Source organism: Antechinus flavipes, chromosome 3, assembly GCF_016432865.1.
Source record: "Antechinus flavipes isolate AdamAnt ecotype Samford, QLD, Australia chromosome 3, AdamAnt_v2, whole genome shotgun sequence".
NCBI lineage: Eukaryota > Metazoa > Chordata > Mammalia > Dasyuromorphia > Dasyuridae > Antechinus > Antechinus flavipes.
Window position 1 is genome coordinate 175,198,118 of NC_067400.1, and position 20,358 is coordinate 175,218,475.

The following is a 20,358-nucleotide window of genomic DNA, read 5'->3' on the forward strand; positions in this document are numbered from 1 at the left end:
AAGGAAACTGGGTTAATTTAATTAAACAATCCTAATTAATACATATCTGTATATAAAACAAAGTAACCTCCATTAAATTTTTAACATAATATTTTTTGAAATAAAAAATTAACTTTACACTTACCCTTTTCTAATGTTTTAAATGCACAGGTAGATGAGGGCTCTTCCTTTGAAAAAGGAGTCAAGGACTTTTCTGTTTTGTTTTCAACAAATGGTTTGATGTTCAAGCTCTTCTGTGCCTCACATTTACTAGAGTCTGATTTTCTTTCGATCTCACCTGAAACATCTTCGCCACTTTTGCTTTTCAAAGGTGCATTAAAACTGAATCCAAATAAAGAGCCTGTAGCTGAATTATTGCCAAATGCAAATGGTTTTGATTTCTCACTACTAAAAATGCTTTTAACAGATTCAGAGCCAAATACAAACTTTGGAGGAGAAACAACTGCTTTAGTTGGTGTTTCAGAAGTGCTACATACTTCTCCAACTTCTAGAATTGTATCTGTTGTATCAGAATCCTGGTTTAAATCTGTTCTCTCCCTTGTGGTTTCTTCTAATACGGCTACTGCGATTTTGCCACATGGGAATTCTCGAGGAGTGGCAGCACGGGAAAAGTGTGGTGTAAGCAAGGAATCTTTTTCTTGGGCCTGTTTTGCTTCATCAAAAATTTGTTTGAACGCATCTGCAACATCTTGCAGTTTAAAACGGACAGCTAATTGTTCTACTTTTCTTTCTCCATCAGCAAAGTCACATGCAGTCCAAACCCATACTCTTTCTGTCCCTTTCATGTTTTGCAAAGTCATATCTGGTGTTACTCTATGATTGGCACAAAGTTTCAATACTTGGTCCCTTCGCATCACTATGCGCACATGTTTATTATCGTAATTCTGCAAAATCTTTATATCACCTATTCCTCTTTCCTTCCACTGGCCAGCATCTTTGTCATATCTATAGAGTTTGGCTCGATGACTAAAGATAACTTGTTCATTTTCCTCACCACTAGACACTTCTATCAGATCAGGTAATGGTACAACTGGCTCAAAGTACTGCCCATCTTTCTCCTCTTCTTGGGTAACATCAGACTCTTCATCAGTGCCAACAGAAGTCCTACTTTGATTCAACTTGGCAGGGGATTTTGATGGACTCAAAGCAGATTTAAAACTGAAATTAAACCCTGTTGTTGAATCACCAAAACGGAAGAGATTTTTCCTCACTGGACTATTTGATAATGGAGATGCATATACTGAGCTACTGCTTACACTATCATCCAAAGCATCCTCTCTTAAATCATAATTATCCCATTCTAATGAAGGTCCAGTAGTTTCAGCATGTGGTTTTACTGTTAAATCAGAAGTACTGGCTGCTAAACCTGAATTGTTATTCTCTTCCTCAGTGAGCTTTTTGTCATTTGTCAAAAACGTTTTAAGATCCTTTAGTCCACTTTTCATTTCTTCAGCTCTCTGTATTAGTTTGGCAGCTCTCCCAGTATCTACAAGTTTATGAGGTGTTTGAAGTGGTATGTCTAGTAAAAGTCTCTGGCACTCTTCAAATTTCTGCTTGAATTCTTCAGCCAGCTCTGGTGTTTTAAACTTAGCTGCTAATTGTTCCAGTTTAGCATCTCCATCAGAAAAATCGCTAGCTAGCCACATCCATGCTCTGTCTGAACCAGATAAAGGTTTAAGGTTCATTGTAGTAGTGATCCAGTGATTAGCACATACTTTTAGTACTTGTTCTCGTCGCATCAGCATTCTTAGTTTGCCATTGACTTCATTTTTAAGAATCTTTAAATTTCCTAAGCCCCTTTCTTTCCATTGACTTATCTCTGCATCAAATCTAAATAATTTCACTCTCTGCGAATATAGAACCTTTTCATCTTCTTCTCCTGTAACAAGTTCCACTTTTTCAGGCATCTGAACTACAGGTTCAAAATGGATATCATCATTTTCCTCGGTCTTATATGCATCATCATCTTTCTCAATGTCTGATGAAGTATTGGCCTTAGGGGACATTTTAGCACTCTGTGATGAAAAAAGTTTTTCACCTGCACCTGAAAACCCTTTAAAATTTGGATCTTTTTTACCAAACTGAAATCCTTCCCCTGACTTTGCAAGGTCAGCAAAAGTGAAATTGCTACTACTATTTCCAAAAACTAAATCGCTACTATTTTGCTTGGTATCATGAGATTTGACAGCAGCATCTTCTTCAATGGCCTTCTCACTACCCTTTTGATCACTAGAGTCTTGTATCCCAAATTTAAATCCACCAGCAGATACAGGCATAGTAAAACTAAATCCTTCTTTTGTGGGTTTGGCATCCGTACCAGAGGGAACCTGAAATGTGAAGGAAGAAGGTGTGCTTCCTTGTTCAACATGGCCAAATTTAAAACCCTGTTCTGCACTGCCAAATTTAAAAGTTTTTTCTGAAAAGTCACATTTAAAACCAGTTGCCATCTGACTCCCAGAAGGTTCAGATAATTTACTCTTGAAACCAAATGTAAAATCTGAAGATGCTTCTGCAACAGGTTTATTGACTGGATTTGGTGCTTCACAGGCAACACATTTTAAGGAAGAGCTTTCATTTCGTACTAAGCAAACACTACAGTCCCACTGTCCTTCCTTCTTATTAAACTTTCCCTCAAATCCACCTTTAGTAGACTTGCTGGTCTCTGCAGTAGTAAGCTTCAAAGCAGTAGGTGCTGGAATTGTGTAACTGGGTTGACTTTGTAAATTTGGATTCTGACAAGCAACACATTTTTTATCACTTACTTCATTCTGTACCAAACACACATTGCAATTCCACTGTCCATCCTTCTTAGGAAATAGAGTTCCCAAATCACTGGTAGTAGGTTTAGAAAGCTCTCCCTGACCAAACTTGAAGGGAGTTTGCTGACTAAATGATGGAATAGTTTTATTTGCTGTGTTTGTGTTCTGGCAAGCTATACACTTAGATACTGTTGGTTCATTCCTCACTAAACACACACTGCAATCCCAGTGACCTTCTTTCTTAGCAAACATCAATCCAAATCCTTCTTGAGTCTTTTCTGTGCCAGGCTTAAAAGCTGGAGAATTTTCAACTAATGGTGGGCCCAAAAGCTCCTTATTATTTGGATTTAGGGTTTTGCATGATACACATTTCTTTGCTGTCGCAACATTCTTTACTGAACAGTTGTTACAATCCCATAGCCCATCTTTCTTTGAAATCTGGAAACCAAAATTCGGATGTCCAGAGTCAGGTTTTCCAGTATCCTTGTTATCCTGATTTTTGGTGTCTTTCAAAACCCTAACATTTTGGTTTGTTGTGGAAATATTTGAAGCTGCAGATCTTAAGATTCCCTGGGCCTCTTCAAACTTGCGTTTGAAATGAGCTGCCTCCTCTGGTGTTTTAAATTTAATGGCAAGTTGCTCTGGCTTTGGTAATTCATCTGCATAGTCAAGCGCATGCCATACAAATGATTTATCTGAGCCAGCATTAGGTGTCAGCTTCATATCTGGATTTATATAATGATTAGCACAGATTTTGAGCACTTGCTCTCGTCTCATGAGAAGACGAATTTTGCCAGATATTTTATGCCTCAGTATCTTAACATTGCCAATGCCTCGTTCCTTCCATTCTTTGGATTCTGCATCAAAACGGAATAATTTTGCACGATTACAAAAGAATTCTTCTTCATCTTCCTCGCCAGTTTTCACTTCTATTTTGTCAGGAAGTGGAACTACTGGTTCGAAGTGAGGACCATCATCATCATCATCTCCATGAGTACTTCCTCCATCTGTTTCATGACTCTTGTTTGCTAAGTCTGGAGTGGGTGTTCCAAATACTGTTTTGCTTGGACTTTGGAAAGTAAACATGTCGTCATTACGGCCAAAAAGAGAATTTTTACATTGACTGTGGGCCATGCCTTCTGTAAATGAAACATTAGAAATATTCTTGTTACCAAAATTGAATGTATTCCGTGGTGCACTTGTCTGACTAGGAATTGGTTTTGTTCCACTGTAACCATCATCATGTGAAGGTTTATCTGAAGTTAGGAGACCTAAGAGACTCTCACTATTACTGAAAGCTGCAGGAGGAGGGTGCCCCACAACTTCAGGTGATGAAAATGTAAAGTCACCATCATTGGATTTAAAATTGGAGTTAAATTTAAAAGTGGTTGGCTGTGTTGCCTGTGCTGAAGTTGGTAAAGGTGGCCTTACTCCTTCACCTGGCATAGGCTGTCCAAAGTTAGATTTCCCAAATTCTATAACTCTGGATTCTGTAGATTTTGAAGGATGAGGCACAACTGGAGGTTTTGTGAAATAACCTGGTTCAGGCAAAGGTGGATTTGTGCTTGTCTGTTGAACATTGTAATTGAAGTAATCATCTCCTCGAGGTGACAGAATTCCAGTTGCAGGGGAATCAAAACGCAAAGGAGGACCATACATCTCTTGAGAGAACATACAGGCAGGTGGATTTTGCACTGGAGGTGTATGCATTTGTTGTGGGTAAGCATAAATATGCTGTTGAGGTGTAAGCCGGTTCATGCCATAAACAGGAGCCTATAAATATAAAAAATGAGTGCATTTTCTTAGAGATATCTAAATATCTAATTTCCTGTCACTTCCCAGACCATTTTAAAATACATCTCAGAGCAGTCATTGCAGCCAATGGATGTGAAATGATACCATGAAGGCTCACAGTATTTCTCTTCAGCAAACATATAATCAAATAATCTTGTACCATATTAGATCTATGAAAACACACTTCCTGCCATTATTTTTGCACATGGACAAAGAAGTAAAACAAATTCTCAGGTCAACAAAAGCTTAATGCAATGATGACCGAGAAAAGCGTAACAAAGATTCTTCCCTACTTTTCCTTCAAAATGGGTAGAATAATAAGAAATTTTACCTCTACTATAATTATTGTAAAGGATAGATCCCATACTATATTTTTCTACCTGGAAAGAAATTTAAAATACACTGTTTAATCTGAAAGAGAGTTTTACAAGTTTCAGTACTATGTGATCTCTTAAATTCTTCCAAAGTCTAAATTCTTAAAAGGAGTTTAAACTAAGATGGAGTATTTATAAATATTCCCTTTTGTTACCTTTGTCGGTGTAACATTAGCTGCTGTTCTGAGAAGATATTGGGAATTATATGCTGGTGACTGACTGTAATACACTGAAGGGCCAGTAGTTGCAACTGAAAAAAGAAAAACAGTCTGTTAAAGTTCAATAGTAAAAGTGAGATTAAATGTCCCTGGGGAATGCTTATTTCTACATAACAACTAAGAGCACTGGACCAATTTTGCCAGTCATTTAAAGTGTGAAAAAATCCATAAATTTGTGTATTCAAAGGATATTTCTTAACACCTGCTTTTTTTTCTACTTCTTACAAAGCATTACTCTAAAAATAATGCAAAAATAATGCGAGAAAGTATAAAATGCTATTTACACAAATGTAATATTGAAAGGCTTGAACACTTTTCAGATTTTATAATATATAATACTATCAATGTTGAGATTTAATAGCTTTCTTCCCCTTCCTAATTTGTTTACAGGTCAGACTCTGCTGCCACCACCAGGTTATATCTTTTTCGTATTAACAGTCAAGTTTTCTAGAAGCATACTTAACAGATATTTATAAATAATCTCTTTTGAAGAAGAGTATTTTTAAATTTATACTGAAAAAAGAATCTATTACACAGTTAAGTATTATGCAATGACCAAAATACTATTTTAAAATTATATATCACTATACAAATGCTATTCTGGGTATAGTCTAATGACAGAACGTTCATTTGTTTTCACTTTTCTAACTACTATATCTAAGTGTCCAGGTAAGCCACCATAGCCACTAACTATACAGTACTTCAGCTAAGATAATAATTTCTATTTTACTCTCCCTCATAGGGCCTACAACTAAAATAATTCCCCTGAGGCTCTGAGTAGTCTTTTCTTCTTGAAAGCTTTTTTCTCCTTGAAAGCTCTTTTCTCTTTTCCCCATTTATAAAGCAAAAAAATAATGATTTTTTTAAAGTCAGTTTCATACTTCTGACAGTATGAAATACTGAAGCTATCTTTTTTCCACTAAGAAGAAAGCAATTTAACATAGAACTTTGTAGTGAATAGTTCCATTACAATATCAAGTTTAAAACTTTCTTCTGATAACAAGGATATCTACAAAACTTTTATTAAGCTGTTAAAACAAATATAGGAGGATTTCATGCATTTTTAAACATAGGATTTCATCCAAGTTGCTTTCTAAGTTGTCTAAATAATTTAAAACAAAAAGATAAAAAGCTTTTTAACTTAAAATGCATTAGTACTTACTAACTTATTTTACCTGTGAGTGGAGCTCCATGATAATTTTGGGATCCCTGATATCCATCAGGCACTGAATCTGTTCCATAGGCTTCTGCAGGCCAACGGTGAGGGGACATAGTAGAATTACTGCTGTTTAGCTTCAACTCATGCATTTCTTTCTATCAGAAACATAATTTAATCTGAATAAATTCTATGCTAGTCATTAAAAACATTAAAATTATCAGAACAAAGAGACAAAAACTTTAAATCAAAACTCTCCATACAAATGTTTCTCAGCAATAATAACATTTTTAAGGGCTCTTGATGCCACAAATTGATTTATACCAGAAATTGATAAGCACCTTAAAAAAAATTTACATGTTTTTAAGAGTCAAGTTAAAAGAGTTCAAGTGGTACTGGGCTTAATGCTGTACAGATAACCTGGAAATAAAGTAGACAGAATGCTGGACCTGGAGTCTGGAAGTCACATTCTGGCTTAGTCACTTACTAGCTAGGTGACCCTGGTTAAGTTGCTTAATTTCCTTTCATCTATTTCAACTGTAAAATACACATAACACCACCATCTATCTCATAAGATTGTTAATGGAGAGAACATACATAAAGCTCTCTACTAAAGCACTACAAATATATCGGTAATTATAGCAGCAAATGTTCAAGAAACATTAAAAAAAAAAATCTAAAGGGAACTCCCTATGTGAAAATGCTATTTAGCAATGTTGATACAACACCACCTATTCTCACCACTTGTTCTCCAACTTAGTGCAAGAATGCTTAACTTGAGGTCTAAATTTTAAAAAAAATTATCAAATGTATTTCATGAGAGAAGGGAAAAAGAGGGAAAGGAAGTAAAGAGAAGGGGAAGGGATGAATGCAAAAATTACATTAAAAAATTTGCTCCCAAAGTATAGATTCTCATTTCGAAAGAAAAATAGGAAAGAAATTGCATATATTATCAGATATGGCCATCTGGCACAATCTGTTTTTTGGTTTTGTCTGTTTTTGTTGCAAAGAAGGGTTCCTAAGAGTAATAAGGAGGAAATATCAAGGATGACCAGTGTAATAAGACAAGAATGAAACTTTTTAAAAAACGCCCTTAAGGGTTTGTTTTTTTTTTTAATCTTCTTTGTTAATGGCTTATATTTAGGAAAATGCTAGTTATCTTAAACTGGACTGAGAATTAAACATATAAACTTAATTACCCACAAATTTAAAAAAAAAAAAAAACAAAGCAAGTTATGTGCCTTGACCAAAGAAAATACAATACAAGATACACATTTTTGCTCCATTAAGAACTAGAAGCTATTTCACTTTTGGAATATAGTTATGAAAAATCATTCAAGAATCAAGCTGTAAGTGTTCCAACTTTTTCAAAATAACAATACTTTAGTCCTACTATATTTATTGCTTAATTTTTCCCTTCTCAAAATTACTTCATCTCAGATATTCCATATATAAAGTGAAAACCTGGAACTAAACAATAGTTTGTAAAGCAATAATCGCCAAATCAAAAATCACAAATCTAAGAAATTTAAGCCTCTAAATCCAAGAGATCAAAAAAAAAGGCTTTCAAATTCAGCTCTCAAGGATACTGAAAAGGAGATTTCTGCTTTGAATAAGAGCTGAAGTATGTCTTATGCTTATCATCTGGACTATGATTTTTTTTAGAGGGTTCTAGAGTAAATAGTGCTAGACCTAGCATCAAGAAGATCTGGAATTCAAATCAAATATTAGATGTAATATTGTGTGATTAGGTAAATCATTTTTATCCTTTGTCTGCCTTAACTTCTTCATCTATAAAATGGGGATAATAATAGTACCCATTTCACAGGGTTATAATAAGGGTATAATGTATCACTGTACAATAATACAATGAATATTGTAAAGTACTTTGCAATTCTTAACTACATAAATATGCTAGTGAAAATCATTTATTTGTTTCTAATAAGTATGGTCATAGAATTTTAAAGCTAGAAGGAATATTGAAGATTACTACATGTCAACAATTTCATTTTACTTTAAGAAAACTAAATTCTACAGTTTACTGATCTGTCCAAGAGCAGGTCTCTCGATTCCACACAAATGCTTTTTAATCTCTGTGAAATCTAAAGTTTGTTTATTTCAAATAATATTGTTAAAAAATTCTCAAACTGTTAACCTAATTCAAAATAAAATCTCATTTTCATGCTAGAATGTGCTTGGAATGATTTTGTTTAGCTATACTATAGAAGAATATCAGAAAAACTTCAAAAAAACGTTTGTTTTACCAGTTTACCAACTATGAAAATTGTATTTCTACTGGTCCATTAAAAAAAAAAAAGTTAAAACTCCTTTATGTACTACAGCTGTAATAACTGGTTTGGGAGTCCCTTTTATGATCTAAATGTTAAAATATTCTATTATTCTTTAAATTCCTTTTCGAAATCGGCTTTGCTGCTTTATTTTAAAGATCACATTGTATTTACTATTTCATAAAACACTTAGGATAGTATGTGACCAATAATGAAATTGTGACAACCACTTTTATTCAAACAAATTTTTCAAAAAAGTTTCAAACAATCTGTAAAATAAATGCATAATATGCTTAAAGTCCTACCTTATAATCATTTCAAGAAAACTTAGCCAATTTACCTTAATAGCTTCTACTTGTTGGCAGATCATTTTCAATAAAGAATTTTGATCTTCTGCCCATCGAGGAGGAGTTTTAGGAGAAAACTAAAAAAACAAAAAACAAACAAAAACTCCATAAATGTTTAAAGAGACCACATATTACTCTATGTAAGACTCTTTCTTTTTGCTACATACCTTGTAACTTTTACTTGGTGACAAAGAAAATTTGGTTGGAGATGGTGTAGAATGTTTTATTTCAGAATCTATATTTCTAGGTGAACCATTTTTACCATGGGGACCTCCTTCACTGTATTCCTCAAGTTCTTGCATTACTGAATTAAGCATCTCTTTTACAGACTCCAAAGGAACTGGAAGCTAAAAATAAAAGGCATTAAGTCAAGGGCTTTGGAAATATGCCAAAGCAAAGACTGTTATGTGTATTAAATAAAAAGTTTAATTATCTTGTGATTTATAAATATCTATATAATATATAATACATCTATATTATGTAATATAACATCTATAATACCTATACCAGCAGAATAATACTGATAAAACTGCCATTGCATAAAAAACTGTAGCTTTCAAATCTAACCTCAGATACTTATTAGCTGTATACCTTTGGGCAAATTCCTTAACCCTGTTTGTCTTAGTTTCCTTTTCTCTAAAATGAGCCGAAGAAGGAGTGGCAACTACTCATATTTTTGCCAAGAAAACTCCAAAGGGGTCACAGAGTGAGATATAACTGAAACTACTATACAACAAGAGAATTAGATGCTCATAAAGTATAACCCCTCATTTTATAAATTGAGAAAAGTGAGTAGAGGCACCATGTAAGGCAGAAAAAGAGATGGATGAGCCAGAAGATACAAATCCCAGCTCTGCCATTTGTTTACCAACCATGCCACTCTGTATACCTAACCTTTTTTAGCCATAACTTCCTCATCTCTTCCATTCTATATTCTATGATCCTATATTACTCATAGCAAGTGAAAGAAATAGGTTTCCTAAACCCTGGTTTTCCCTGAATCCTAGACCAAAACTCTACAAATCTTCAAGAGGATATCTGCAACATCATTTATGCTGTTTAATTAAGCATTGTCATTTGATCTTAATGAAAATCACAGTTTTTAATTCTTACCTCCTTTTCCAATATTGGTCTTATTTTTACTAATACAGAACATTTCACTTTTTTAAAAAATTGCCTTAGAAAGTACATTCTCTATATATTCCACTTTCAAAAATACATTTACTGTTCAGCTTTCATAGAGCAAAAAGAAAATAAATTTTAGCATGTGGTAGAAGAAAAACCATTAATATAGCACCAACAAAATCTGTCTATAGCATTAGAAAAGAATGAAATTAACCTAAAGAATTTAAATGCCAATTATGTGCCAGCATTTCACTTACTGTTAGTTCTCCACAGAGGAACGGTCTTTAAAAAAAACAACGGACTATTATTTGAGAATGCATGTTAGTTATATTTCAAGGAGTGGTGGGAATGACAGCTATTTTAAAAAAAAAAAAAACTGCAATAGCGAAGACGTGAATGGCGATCACTGACTGTATGGTATTACTAGGTTTTATATGATAGCATTTGTGCCATAATATCCAGCTGAGCTGTTAGCTCCACAAAAGCAAGATATTGCTCTTAAGTTTTACATTTTTCCCAGGAGCCTAATATAGTACTTTTAACATTGAGATGATTAAAAAACTTTTGAGTCTTGCTAAAGAAAAACATAAAAATAAAAATTCAATAAGTAGTTAGTTCTAATAATTACAATCAATGAGTATTATTTGAAGGCTAGCAACATGTCAAACTATTAGATACTTCAGAAGAAAAATGGAGCTCAACACACAGAAAGAGAAATTACTGCCTCACCTTTCTAGCTACAGCAGGATCTGTACAACTTTCATCTGAAATTTTTATTAAGTAGTCTCTAGATTTTCTTAAGTAGTTTTTGCATTCTTCTCGTTCTTCTGGGGAAAGAGCATCATTCTCAATGTCTTCTGCTTTTCTATGAAAAATCTATAATAAAAAGTTATGGCTTTATGAACTAGTAATTTCTTAAAAAGTTAAACTGCCTATTACAAATAATTAAATATTTACCAGGGCAAGATTCCAATAGGAAACAACATTTTTTATAGCTTCAAATGCTGACATAGCATCTTCAGTTTTCCCATCAACTGCATCCAACATAGCAAATGTTATGTGTGCTTCTTCCTCATATTCCCCAACTTCAGATATCTAAAGATATGGAATTTTAAGAATTAATTTTATTTACACTTTTACTATAAATTTGGAAGTTAACTGTTTAATAAATTATTAACTAGCCTCTTGGTATTATCACGATTATGTTACTTTTCAGAAAATATAGGCAGTCTAGATTCAGGCTTTGTTTTTCTGCAAATCATCATTACTATAGATAAGTGGAAAGAATCAATAAAAATAGTTCTACCACTAATTAGTGAATGATAACATCTTCTCCATACTCAGGCATTTTCCTCAACTATAAAATGGAACACACATTTCTCCATTAAATTCTCAACTTTATGCTGCAGTACCTGAATATCTGCACTATGAAAATGTTTGAACAGAGGATCAATGGGTTCAGGAATATTACTCTTCTTTTTAATTGTCTTCAATAATGGCAGAACTTTCTTCCAGTAATGAACACTTCTTCCTATGTATTCCCGCTGATCATAAAAAGAATTAAGTCCACTGCCCTAGGATGAATGACATTATATTAAAATGACAATTTTTACTAGCACACATTACTATTGAACTCTGTTGAACCAATTCTAGTTAACAAGAAACTCACAACCTCATGCTTTCTAATTAGCCCTGAATAAATTCTATACACTGAATCAAAATTTATTTCCCTATAATATTCACTTATCAGTCCCAACTGCCCCCCAAAAAACAAAATCTCATGTTTCTTCTTCTTTATAGCTCTTCCAATAAAAACTATTCCCTATTTATTCATCCTACCAGGCTTGTCTTTTTTCAGACTATAAGCCTACGAATCTAAATATCCCTTTATATAACACAAATTTTATAAACAAGAAAAAGACAGGGGAAAACAACTTTAAACAGCATGACCTAATCAACATTGCACTATATTCATAATTTTCAAAATGTCAATTAAGATATCTGTGTTTTCTTTTAAGATTTAAATTGAGGGACAAGTCTTTTCAAAGAAAATGTTTATGTAACTTAACTTACTGTTTTCTGAAGACTTTTTGCCCAATGTACAAGCATAGCAGGTTGAAGACCATGCTTGCCCTGACCCCTTAGTGTGTTTATTTCATGTTGAACTAGAAGGCGTAACTTTGCAGAGGTTCCAGACCTTAAAAAACAAAATTAAGGACTGCATAAACATGGATATTATGTGAGTTTGAAACATATTATTTTCAGAATTAACAATTTTCACAAGAGCTGAATGAAATTTTAGGTCAAAAGATATATGTACTTATTCCAAATAAAAAAAAGGGTTAGAGTGTTAGTACTTACACTGCTTTTCTGTGAATAAGATTATAAGCTGCATCCCACCAGGATTTTTGTCGGTCTGTACAAAGCTGTTTGCACACAGGTAGTGGCAAGCATGGAGGTTGGTGTGAATTGTAGTGAAAATTGGATTTCTCTTGTAATTGTAAGTGGCTGGTAAATATCACCCCAAGTAGAAATACCTGTTTTTGTTTTTAAAAATAATTATTATTTTGAAGTTAAAGAGAATTTTTTCCAATCCATTTGATTCTTTAAAATTTTACTTACTTCAAGATCTAATAAACAAATGGACTCAGGAGCATTAGTTTCAAGTCTAGAGGTTTCTTGTGGCAAATGATGAAAAAGCTGTTTAAGCCATTTTCGGATTGTTGGTAAGGTAGACAACGAGTTCCACTGTAACCCAAGCCAAGTGAGATGCTGAAGACTACCATTATGTGCTCTAATGGCCCCTATGAAAGCAAAATAATAATGTTTAGAGAAAAAAAAATTTTTAGAATTTGGATCACTTTTGCTTGTACAACACGTTTGTTTTAGTTTCCAAAGATTTTTCTTTCAATATATTTCAGAAATGTTTACTTCAAGCAAATATCTATAATCCCTCCCTCCCCCCGGAAGACAAAACTTTCTATCTCATTAAAACTGTTTGATCAAAAAACCACAAAAACAAAACAAACCCAAAATCTGTTTGATCACATTACTATCCTATCAATATCCCAAACAAAAAAACATACTGAATAATCAGGAAATTCAATGTTTAAGCCTTTTAATTAATGGAGATTCACAAGACTACTAGTAAAAACAAAATGACAGTACAAAAATGACACAGAAAAGTTAAAGTAATGATCAAAATCTAAGAAAGATGAAATTAAATGGGAGATTTATCAAAATTTCCAACCTTATACTATATCATAATGCTCCTAACATGCAAATACTACTTGGGTGTTTCTTACTTACCAATATCATATCTAGCCAGTTCTTCAGGTTCTGGGGTCTGTATGCTAACATTTCTGATATCATCACTACCCAAAAATGATTTATCCTTAGGTGATTGACTGTCGAATAAAGCATCATACAAGGCAGACTGTCCACTCTTATTGGCAAATGATTCCACAACCTCTTTTAAGAAGTCTTGCTTGCCACGACTTAAATTTAGCAGCATATGTCCTGTAAAAGACACGTTAAACAATTATTCACACAAATCACACAACTTTCCCTTTTGGGAAACAGCTGGGACTGATAAGTTGAAGTTATAGGAAAATAAATTTTGATTCAGTGTAAAGAATTTATTCAAGACTAATAAATATAAAACAAGAGTGAGTACTGAAGTTTCTTGTTAAGTAGAACTGGTTCAACAGAGACTAATCACCTATAAGAGATGTCATATGGGGAATTCCTTCATTGGATGGGAGACAGTAACGATTGACCTCAGAGATTTCAGCTTGCTTTATTCTAAGATTCAATGACAATTATTTTGAGGCATGTTTGAACTAAATTAATACTGGATGGTAATATGTGCTGGTAAAAATTGTCATTTTAACACAATGTCATTCATTCTAGTGCAATGGACTTATATCTGATTTGTATACATCTCATTAAACTGAATACTGCTTACCTGAAATGCTAGGAGATAACGTAAGTCCCATTAGATTTCCTTATATTTCCCCCTAATATTTTCATTCAAATAAAGTGTGATAGTTGATATTCAGATCTTATTTTTTCATTCAGATCTAACTTAGAACAAATCCAAACTTAGAACATTTTACATCATGAATTTTAAAACATCTGATAGTACTTCATTACATATATCAGCATATCAAGAGCAGAAAGTTAAGAAAATATTTGATAGACATTGAAACATACCATTTTATTTTATTTTTACTTATTTTATTTTCAGGACTGAAAGGAAAAGTTTCAAGTATACAGAATAAAACTATCACAAGAAAAAGAAAAGTATGTAAAGAAGACCTACTTAAGTCTAATGCGGGGAATCCTGCTGTCTTTTGGGGTTAAAGTTTACCACTTATATGGCAATTGTAACATTCCATTACTATTTGTGTATATGTCATCTCTTTCTTACCAGAATGTAAGCTCCTTGAGGTAAAGTCATAATACATATCTGTATCCCACTGTATCCCTTGTACACAAAAGGTTTCAAATATTTGCTGAATGAAAAAACGAATCAATCTATAGAACTCAAAGCACTTTGTGTATACTTCCTAGCAATTATCTTGCACTATAATTGTGTGTGTGTGTGTGTGTGTGTGTGTGTGTGTGTGTGTGTGTGTGTATACATACATACATACATATATATTCTATCACACTAAGTAAACTAGAGGAATAACAAAACTCTGTTGTTACCAGTCTGGCTCAGACGATCATAGGCCATCATTTCCAACAAATTTTGTCCAGCATTTTCTCCTTTCATTAATTTAGTCTTTGGTCTTGGAACCTGATAAAAATATTAGAAATCAGAATATTTTCAATTTAGATTGAAAATAAAAAATGCTATAGAGTATAATGTTGTATCCTATGAATACAGATCAAAAAAAAAAAAAAAAAAAGACATATTAAGTTTCCAAAATTAAACTATACAGTATATCAAAAGACACTGTCCTAAAATGCAGAATTAAACAATGAAAAACAAACTAAAAGTACCTCTAAGGAATTCTCTTTTACTATATAAACATTCAATTTAACTTCACTTACAAATGTTCATGGCAATGAACCATTTAAATAAAACGTTGCTGATAGACTTTATAAACAGAGAGAGCTGGTCTTAGGATTATAAAGAGATGGGTTCAAGTTCAACTTATGATTCACACTGACCAGTGACACTGGCACAGCCACTTAGTCTTAATAACTTGCACAGAAAGATTTTCTTGACTACTTATTAGGTAGAGAATTCCTTCAAACCTCAAAACCACAAATTTAATCACTATTCCAAGCCTAAGTCCCAACCATATTAAGTAATCTAGATATTAATGGGGACGGAATTCAAGTAGCTGAAAACAGAAAATTATGAGGAAACTATTTGTTTCATTTTTTTTTTTAATTTTCATTTTTACATTCTAATTCTTTCCCTCCAGTCCTTCCCTGAAATGGTAAGAAATATAATACTCATTATACAGGTGAGGTCATGCAAAACATTTTCATATTATCTCTTTTTTCTAAGTAAACAAATATGAAAATCAAGTGGGTGAAATGTATACTTAATTAAACTGAAAACTACATACCTGAAATGCTATGAGATAGCATAAGGCTGCCAATTCAGATAGAGCTCTCCATTGTACCTCACTGTGCTGAGCCATTTTCAAAAGCAGAGTACCAGCATGCATATAGAAGTGACCTTTCATTTCAAGGAAAGTAACTGATAGCTCATCATTCCCACTCATAAAAGATTTCACAGACTGAAGTGCATCATCAAAACTATAACACAAAAAAGTTGCAAAAAATAGCAGTCAAAGGTTACTGAACTGAGTATATAATCTATATCTTCCATAGTAAATAAATAACTTTATTTCATAAAAAAAGGTAAATATATTTTTTAAAATGTAAAGATAAAGAAATAATGCTTAAGAAAAGGGTTGTGGAAATAAGTTAGGTGATATAACCCATCACTACAACAGAAAAGAAGAAATGTGAAATATTAGTGAAACATTAAAAAATACAGCAAAAGGAAACTCAGACAGGGACACATACCAGCAGAATAGTTCTGATATTACTACATTACATTTAATTTCTATTTTTTCAAAGAAACATTTTTATGTTTTTAAATGTTCAATTTCAAATAATAATCATTTTATAGATTTTGTATATTGAAATGTTTCTACTCCCAAAAAATTGAGGGGAAAAAAGAATACTTCAGATAAGAATATAAATTAAAATGTATATATCTCTACAAACAGCCACACATTTTGCTTTCGAAGATGAAGAATAATATTGACAATTATTATTCAACTCAATCTGCATGATACCTGGTGAATTTACCTGGTCTTCCCAGGGCTCATTTCCTAATATTTTATGTAAAAAAAGAAATTCCAGAGCAAGATTGCAAAACTAGATCTATGACTGAAAAAACACCATCAACCATTCTTTTTATTTAAATATTTATTTGAAACATGTCTTAATTTGGTCATATCCTAAAGTCCCACAAAAAAAAGTTTAACCCTATATTCAGGCTCAACTATTGGGGAAAGGTTTATTGTAAAACATCTGAAAAATATGAATTTACTAGAAAATTTAAATTGTTCCTTTCCTTAAGGATGGTGAATCTGCAGAAAAGCAAGATATCCATTCTTAACCTAAAAAGCAAGGACCTAAAATAGATTGTCCTAAACTTATTAGGACCTATATTAGGTCCTAGACCTAAAATCAATTGTCTTTCACTTCCTTCAAATCTTTTTATAATCTATTAATTATTTAATTCATTACTAAGGTAATTCCCAGGCCAGGCATTTACACACACACACACACACACACACACACACACAAATTCTACAGTCAAGCTCACCAAAACCTCTCCAATAAAATCTATTCTTTGTTAAACATATCCAACTTTATGTTGGTATATGTTATTCTGGGTTCTCAAAAGATGTCCTTTATCAAGTTGAAAACTTTTTAAATACTGAAAAGCAATGGCTTAAGCTAATTTTGGAAGGCTTACTAAGAGACTGGCTAATTTCTTTCCCAGGAACGGACAATGTTATGCTCTAAAATTAGTGACAAGTCTAAGATGCAATAAGAAATTCCTTTATATTACTATAATAATTACTTACAACTGTGCTTAGGCAAAGGAACATGAACATGAAGAAATCAGAATTTATGAATATGAGAAACTCTTAATGTGAGAATTCTTTCACCAAGATAGTTGGCAATCTGTCTGTGACTTAATAGATCAGTCCCAAAGTGCTACTTGAGGTGAACGACTTTTCAAAGTTTAATTAGATTAAAAAATTTTTTTTAATTAATTTGATAACCTGGTAATAACTTGAAACCAACTTAAAGTTGAAAAGGCTTCAAATAGCCTTTATTCATATTCCAGCTATATTCAACTAATAAGAGCCTTTAATATAGCAAAGCTTACGGATGCTTTTAAGAGATTAGTATCCTTTTTTTTCTGAAAAGATTTATTCTCTTCCTCCTTTCTGTTTTATTTCAATTGTATTTATTCAATTAGTATAATCTTATATATTATGTAAACCAATAAATTAACACATTTTCATACAGGTAAAATATAAATTGTGGGGTTTTTTTGTTTACTAATTTGCTAATTATCTAATTAAGGTAGGGATCGTTAAAACTAGGTTTAAAAAACCTGGGAAAATGTAATATTTGTAAATATTTTAAAAACATAAAAATAAAAACCATTAAGCACCTTTCTACAATGTCAAGAATCCCTAATGAAGTCAAATAAAATAGCCATCTTTTAAGGTTCATTTGAAAGTACTAAAATATGAATTATACATCTATTCAGTAACACCAAGTTCAAATGGAAAGAAAATCCCACAGAGACAGGAAATATAATAATAATAGTATTATTATATAATAGTATAATAATAGTAACCAAAAAACCCACATTTATATAATGTTTTGGGAACTGAAAAGTACTTTCCTCTTTTAAGTACATTACAGGATTTGCTCATGATCAAATAATTATCTTGAAAGAATAAATCTTTCAAGTGCAATTCAAACCTAAGATTGCTTGGTTCCAAGTCTAGGACTTAAGTCATTTTCATTATGCATTAATTTAAAATATTAATAAAACATTAGTTTGTGCATTTTTGTTCTTTTTCAAAACTAAAGTAGAAGAGGCTTAGAGACAAAATTATGCAAAATAAAATCTTAATACTCCTGCAGAGGATTGGTAAGAGATAATTTTTATCATAGTCTATATAAAGTTTCTACACTCCTCTAGATACAGAATGTGAACAAACATTTTGGGAAAGAGATTAGTTCAACCAACAAACAGTGAAGCTGTTCCTTAAAATATAAAATGTCATTTAGACTTAAATTGCTTTCCTTCTATCATACCTTTCCAATAATTCTCTACTTTCCTGTACATCTCTAGTAGAAAGTGTAAGAAGCATAAGATTAGCATAGGCCAGAAGTAAGTCTTTATTGGTTGTTCGCCAGTTGCTTTTATTGGCCTCCAAACTCTGTAGAGACTCCAGATATTCCTATTGGGTAGAAAAAAATTAAAATGCATTTATTATAACTACATTTAATCACCAGATATTTGTGTTCTTTGTTCTGGGCTATATAATAGTAAATATTCCTCAATGAAACCAAAATGTATATACTTGATATGATAAATAAAATTTCAAAAATATCCCTTTTACCATTCTAGTTTTTCCTCAAATAAGGTGAAATAAACTCATCACATACTTAAAGTTACTCAAACAACGTAAATTGCTAGTCGTCTTGGACAAATAAGGGGTTTACAAAGAGCCTGGTATAATGCCTCACAGAGAAATGACAGAAATTTACTGAATGGTTAAGAACTGCTCTCCCTATATATATAAAAAAGATATTAATGATGTCATTAATTTATTATCAAGAATTTTTAAAATAGAAAACAGAAGAAATTAAAGTACAAAACAAAAATGCCTCTCAGAGCAGTGTTTCTCAAAATGTGAAATCCTGGGTGGTCTCTGAAACCCTTTCAGAAGGTTTATAAATTCAAAATTAATTTTTATTTCTAATATGGTAAAAATCTATAAATATAACTCATATAAACAACTCTTTAGACAGATAGAAAGAATCACTGTTATAGAGAATATTAAACTATGCTATAACATGACAAAAAATATATAGAGTAGGTTTCTACCTACCTTAAGTGTTCGTACAACACATGAATACCATTCCAAACTTGTTCGCAGGGCAAGATTTCTTTCTGCCTCACAGCAGTGGGCCACAGCATCTTTCAGTCTTTTATTTGACCTATACAGCTCTACTAATCGGATGTTCACATATACATCATCTGGTCTTGCATAGAGCTCTGACTGAATCAAGTCAAAAAGTTGATTCCATCCATCTTCACCTTTACAATCTAAAAGCTGCTCCTATTAACATTTTTACATTCAGTTTAGAATTAATGCTTCTAAACATTTAAGTTTACCAATCAATCGACAATCATTTATCAAGTGTCTACATGAGAGGAACTGTGCCAACACCACAAATACAAAAACGAGACAGTACCCACCCTCAAAATAAAATTTTCTCTTTGGCATTTAATACCCACCCCAATCTGGCTCCAAGCTATCTACACTCTTTATACATTAATGCTTTTCCAACATTCTACATTATAACCAATCTGACCTTCTTGCTATTTGTACTAATAAACAGCAGGCCTGGAATACTCTCCCTCTTTTCTTCTAAATTAAAATAAATCCATTATTACTCTCATGACTAAGTTCAAGCATATCTTTTTATGAAACCTTTCTTAATTCTCCAAATGTCAGTGCCCTCCCCTCTCCAAAGAACCTTATATTTTACTTTGTAAATTATTCTGTACTTATGTATGTAAGCATGCATTGTGCTCCCTGATAGAATATAAGCTCTGTGAGAGTAGTTATTATTTTACTTTTTCTATCACAAGCACCTAGCAGTTGTTTAATTGATGTTTTTAATTGAAGTGTTAAAAGATACTTTTAGTTATAAATAAAACATATTTATGTCAGATACTAAGGAGCTAATCTATTTTTGCCCTTAGTCCCTAAAAATGAGTGCTAGAGTTTTTACCACAATTCTATAATTTTTAAAATTAGAAATAGCTGCAATTTCCAGATTAGATGGTCGTCTAAATGGAAGCAATTAACCCAGTTACCACATACCTACTCCAGGAAAAACCAAAAAAATTGTACCAGACCAAATGATGATCAAGAAATCTAATAAGAATACATGATTTCAACCCAAGAAATGCACAAAAAGCAATAAATAAACA

At 32.4% G+C, this 20,358-nt stretch overlaps 1 protein-coding gene across 2 annotated transcripts in view; it reads right to left on the bottom strand.

The window, feature by feature from the left end:
• LOC127553514 (E3 SUMO-protein ligase RanBP2-like) overlaps positions 1-20,358 on the bottom strand; it is a 75,896-nt gene that overhangs the window by 15,195 nt on the left and 40,343 nt on the right. For both annotated transcript variants that reach the window (XM_051984276.1, XM_051984277.1), the window contains exons 5-20: positions 19,247-19,477; positions 18,447-18,592; positions 15,650-15,842; positions 14,775-14,865; positions 13,371-13,580; positions 12,684-12,865; positions 12,423-12,598; positions 12,135-12,258; positions 11,474-11,635; positions 11,019-11,156; positions 10,791-10,937; positions 9,104-9,283; positions 8,930-9,013; positions 6,321-6,459; positions 5,083-5,177; positions 125-4,532 (exon numbers count right to left, since the gene is read on the bottom strand). In XM_051984276.1, the coding sequence (XP_051840236.1) occupies positions 125-4,532; positions 5,083-5,177; positions 6,321-6,459; positions 8,930-9,013; positions 9,104-9,283; positions 10,791-10,937; positions 11,019-11,156; positions 11,474-11,635; positions 12,135-12,258; positions 12,423-12,598; positions 12,684-12,865; positions 13,371-13,580; positions 14,775-14,865; positions 15,650-15,842; positions 18,447-18,592; positions 19,247-19,477 (6,706 nt within the window). The remainder of the gene's footprint in view (positions 1-124; positions 4,533-5,082; positions 5,178-6,320; positions 6,460-8,929; positions 9,014-9,103; positions 9,284-10,790; positions 10,938-11,018; positions 11,157-11,473; positions 11,636-12,134; positions 12,259-12,422; positions 12,599-12,683; positions 12,866-13,370; positions 13,581-14,774; positions 14,866-15,649; positions 15,843-18,446; positions 18,593-19,246; positions 19,478-20,358) is intronic.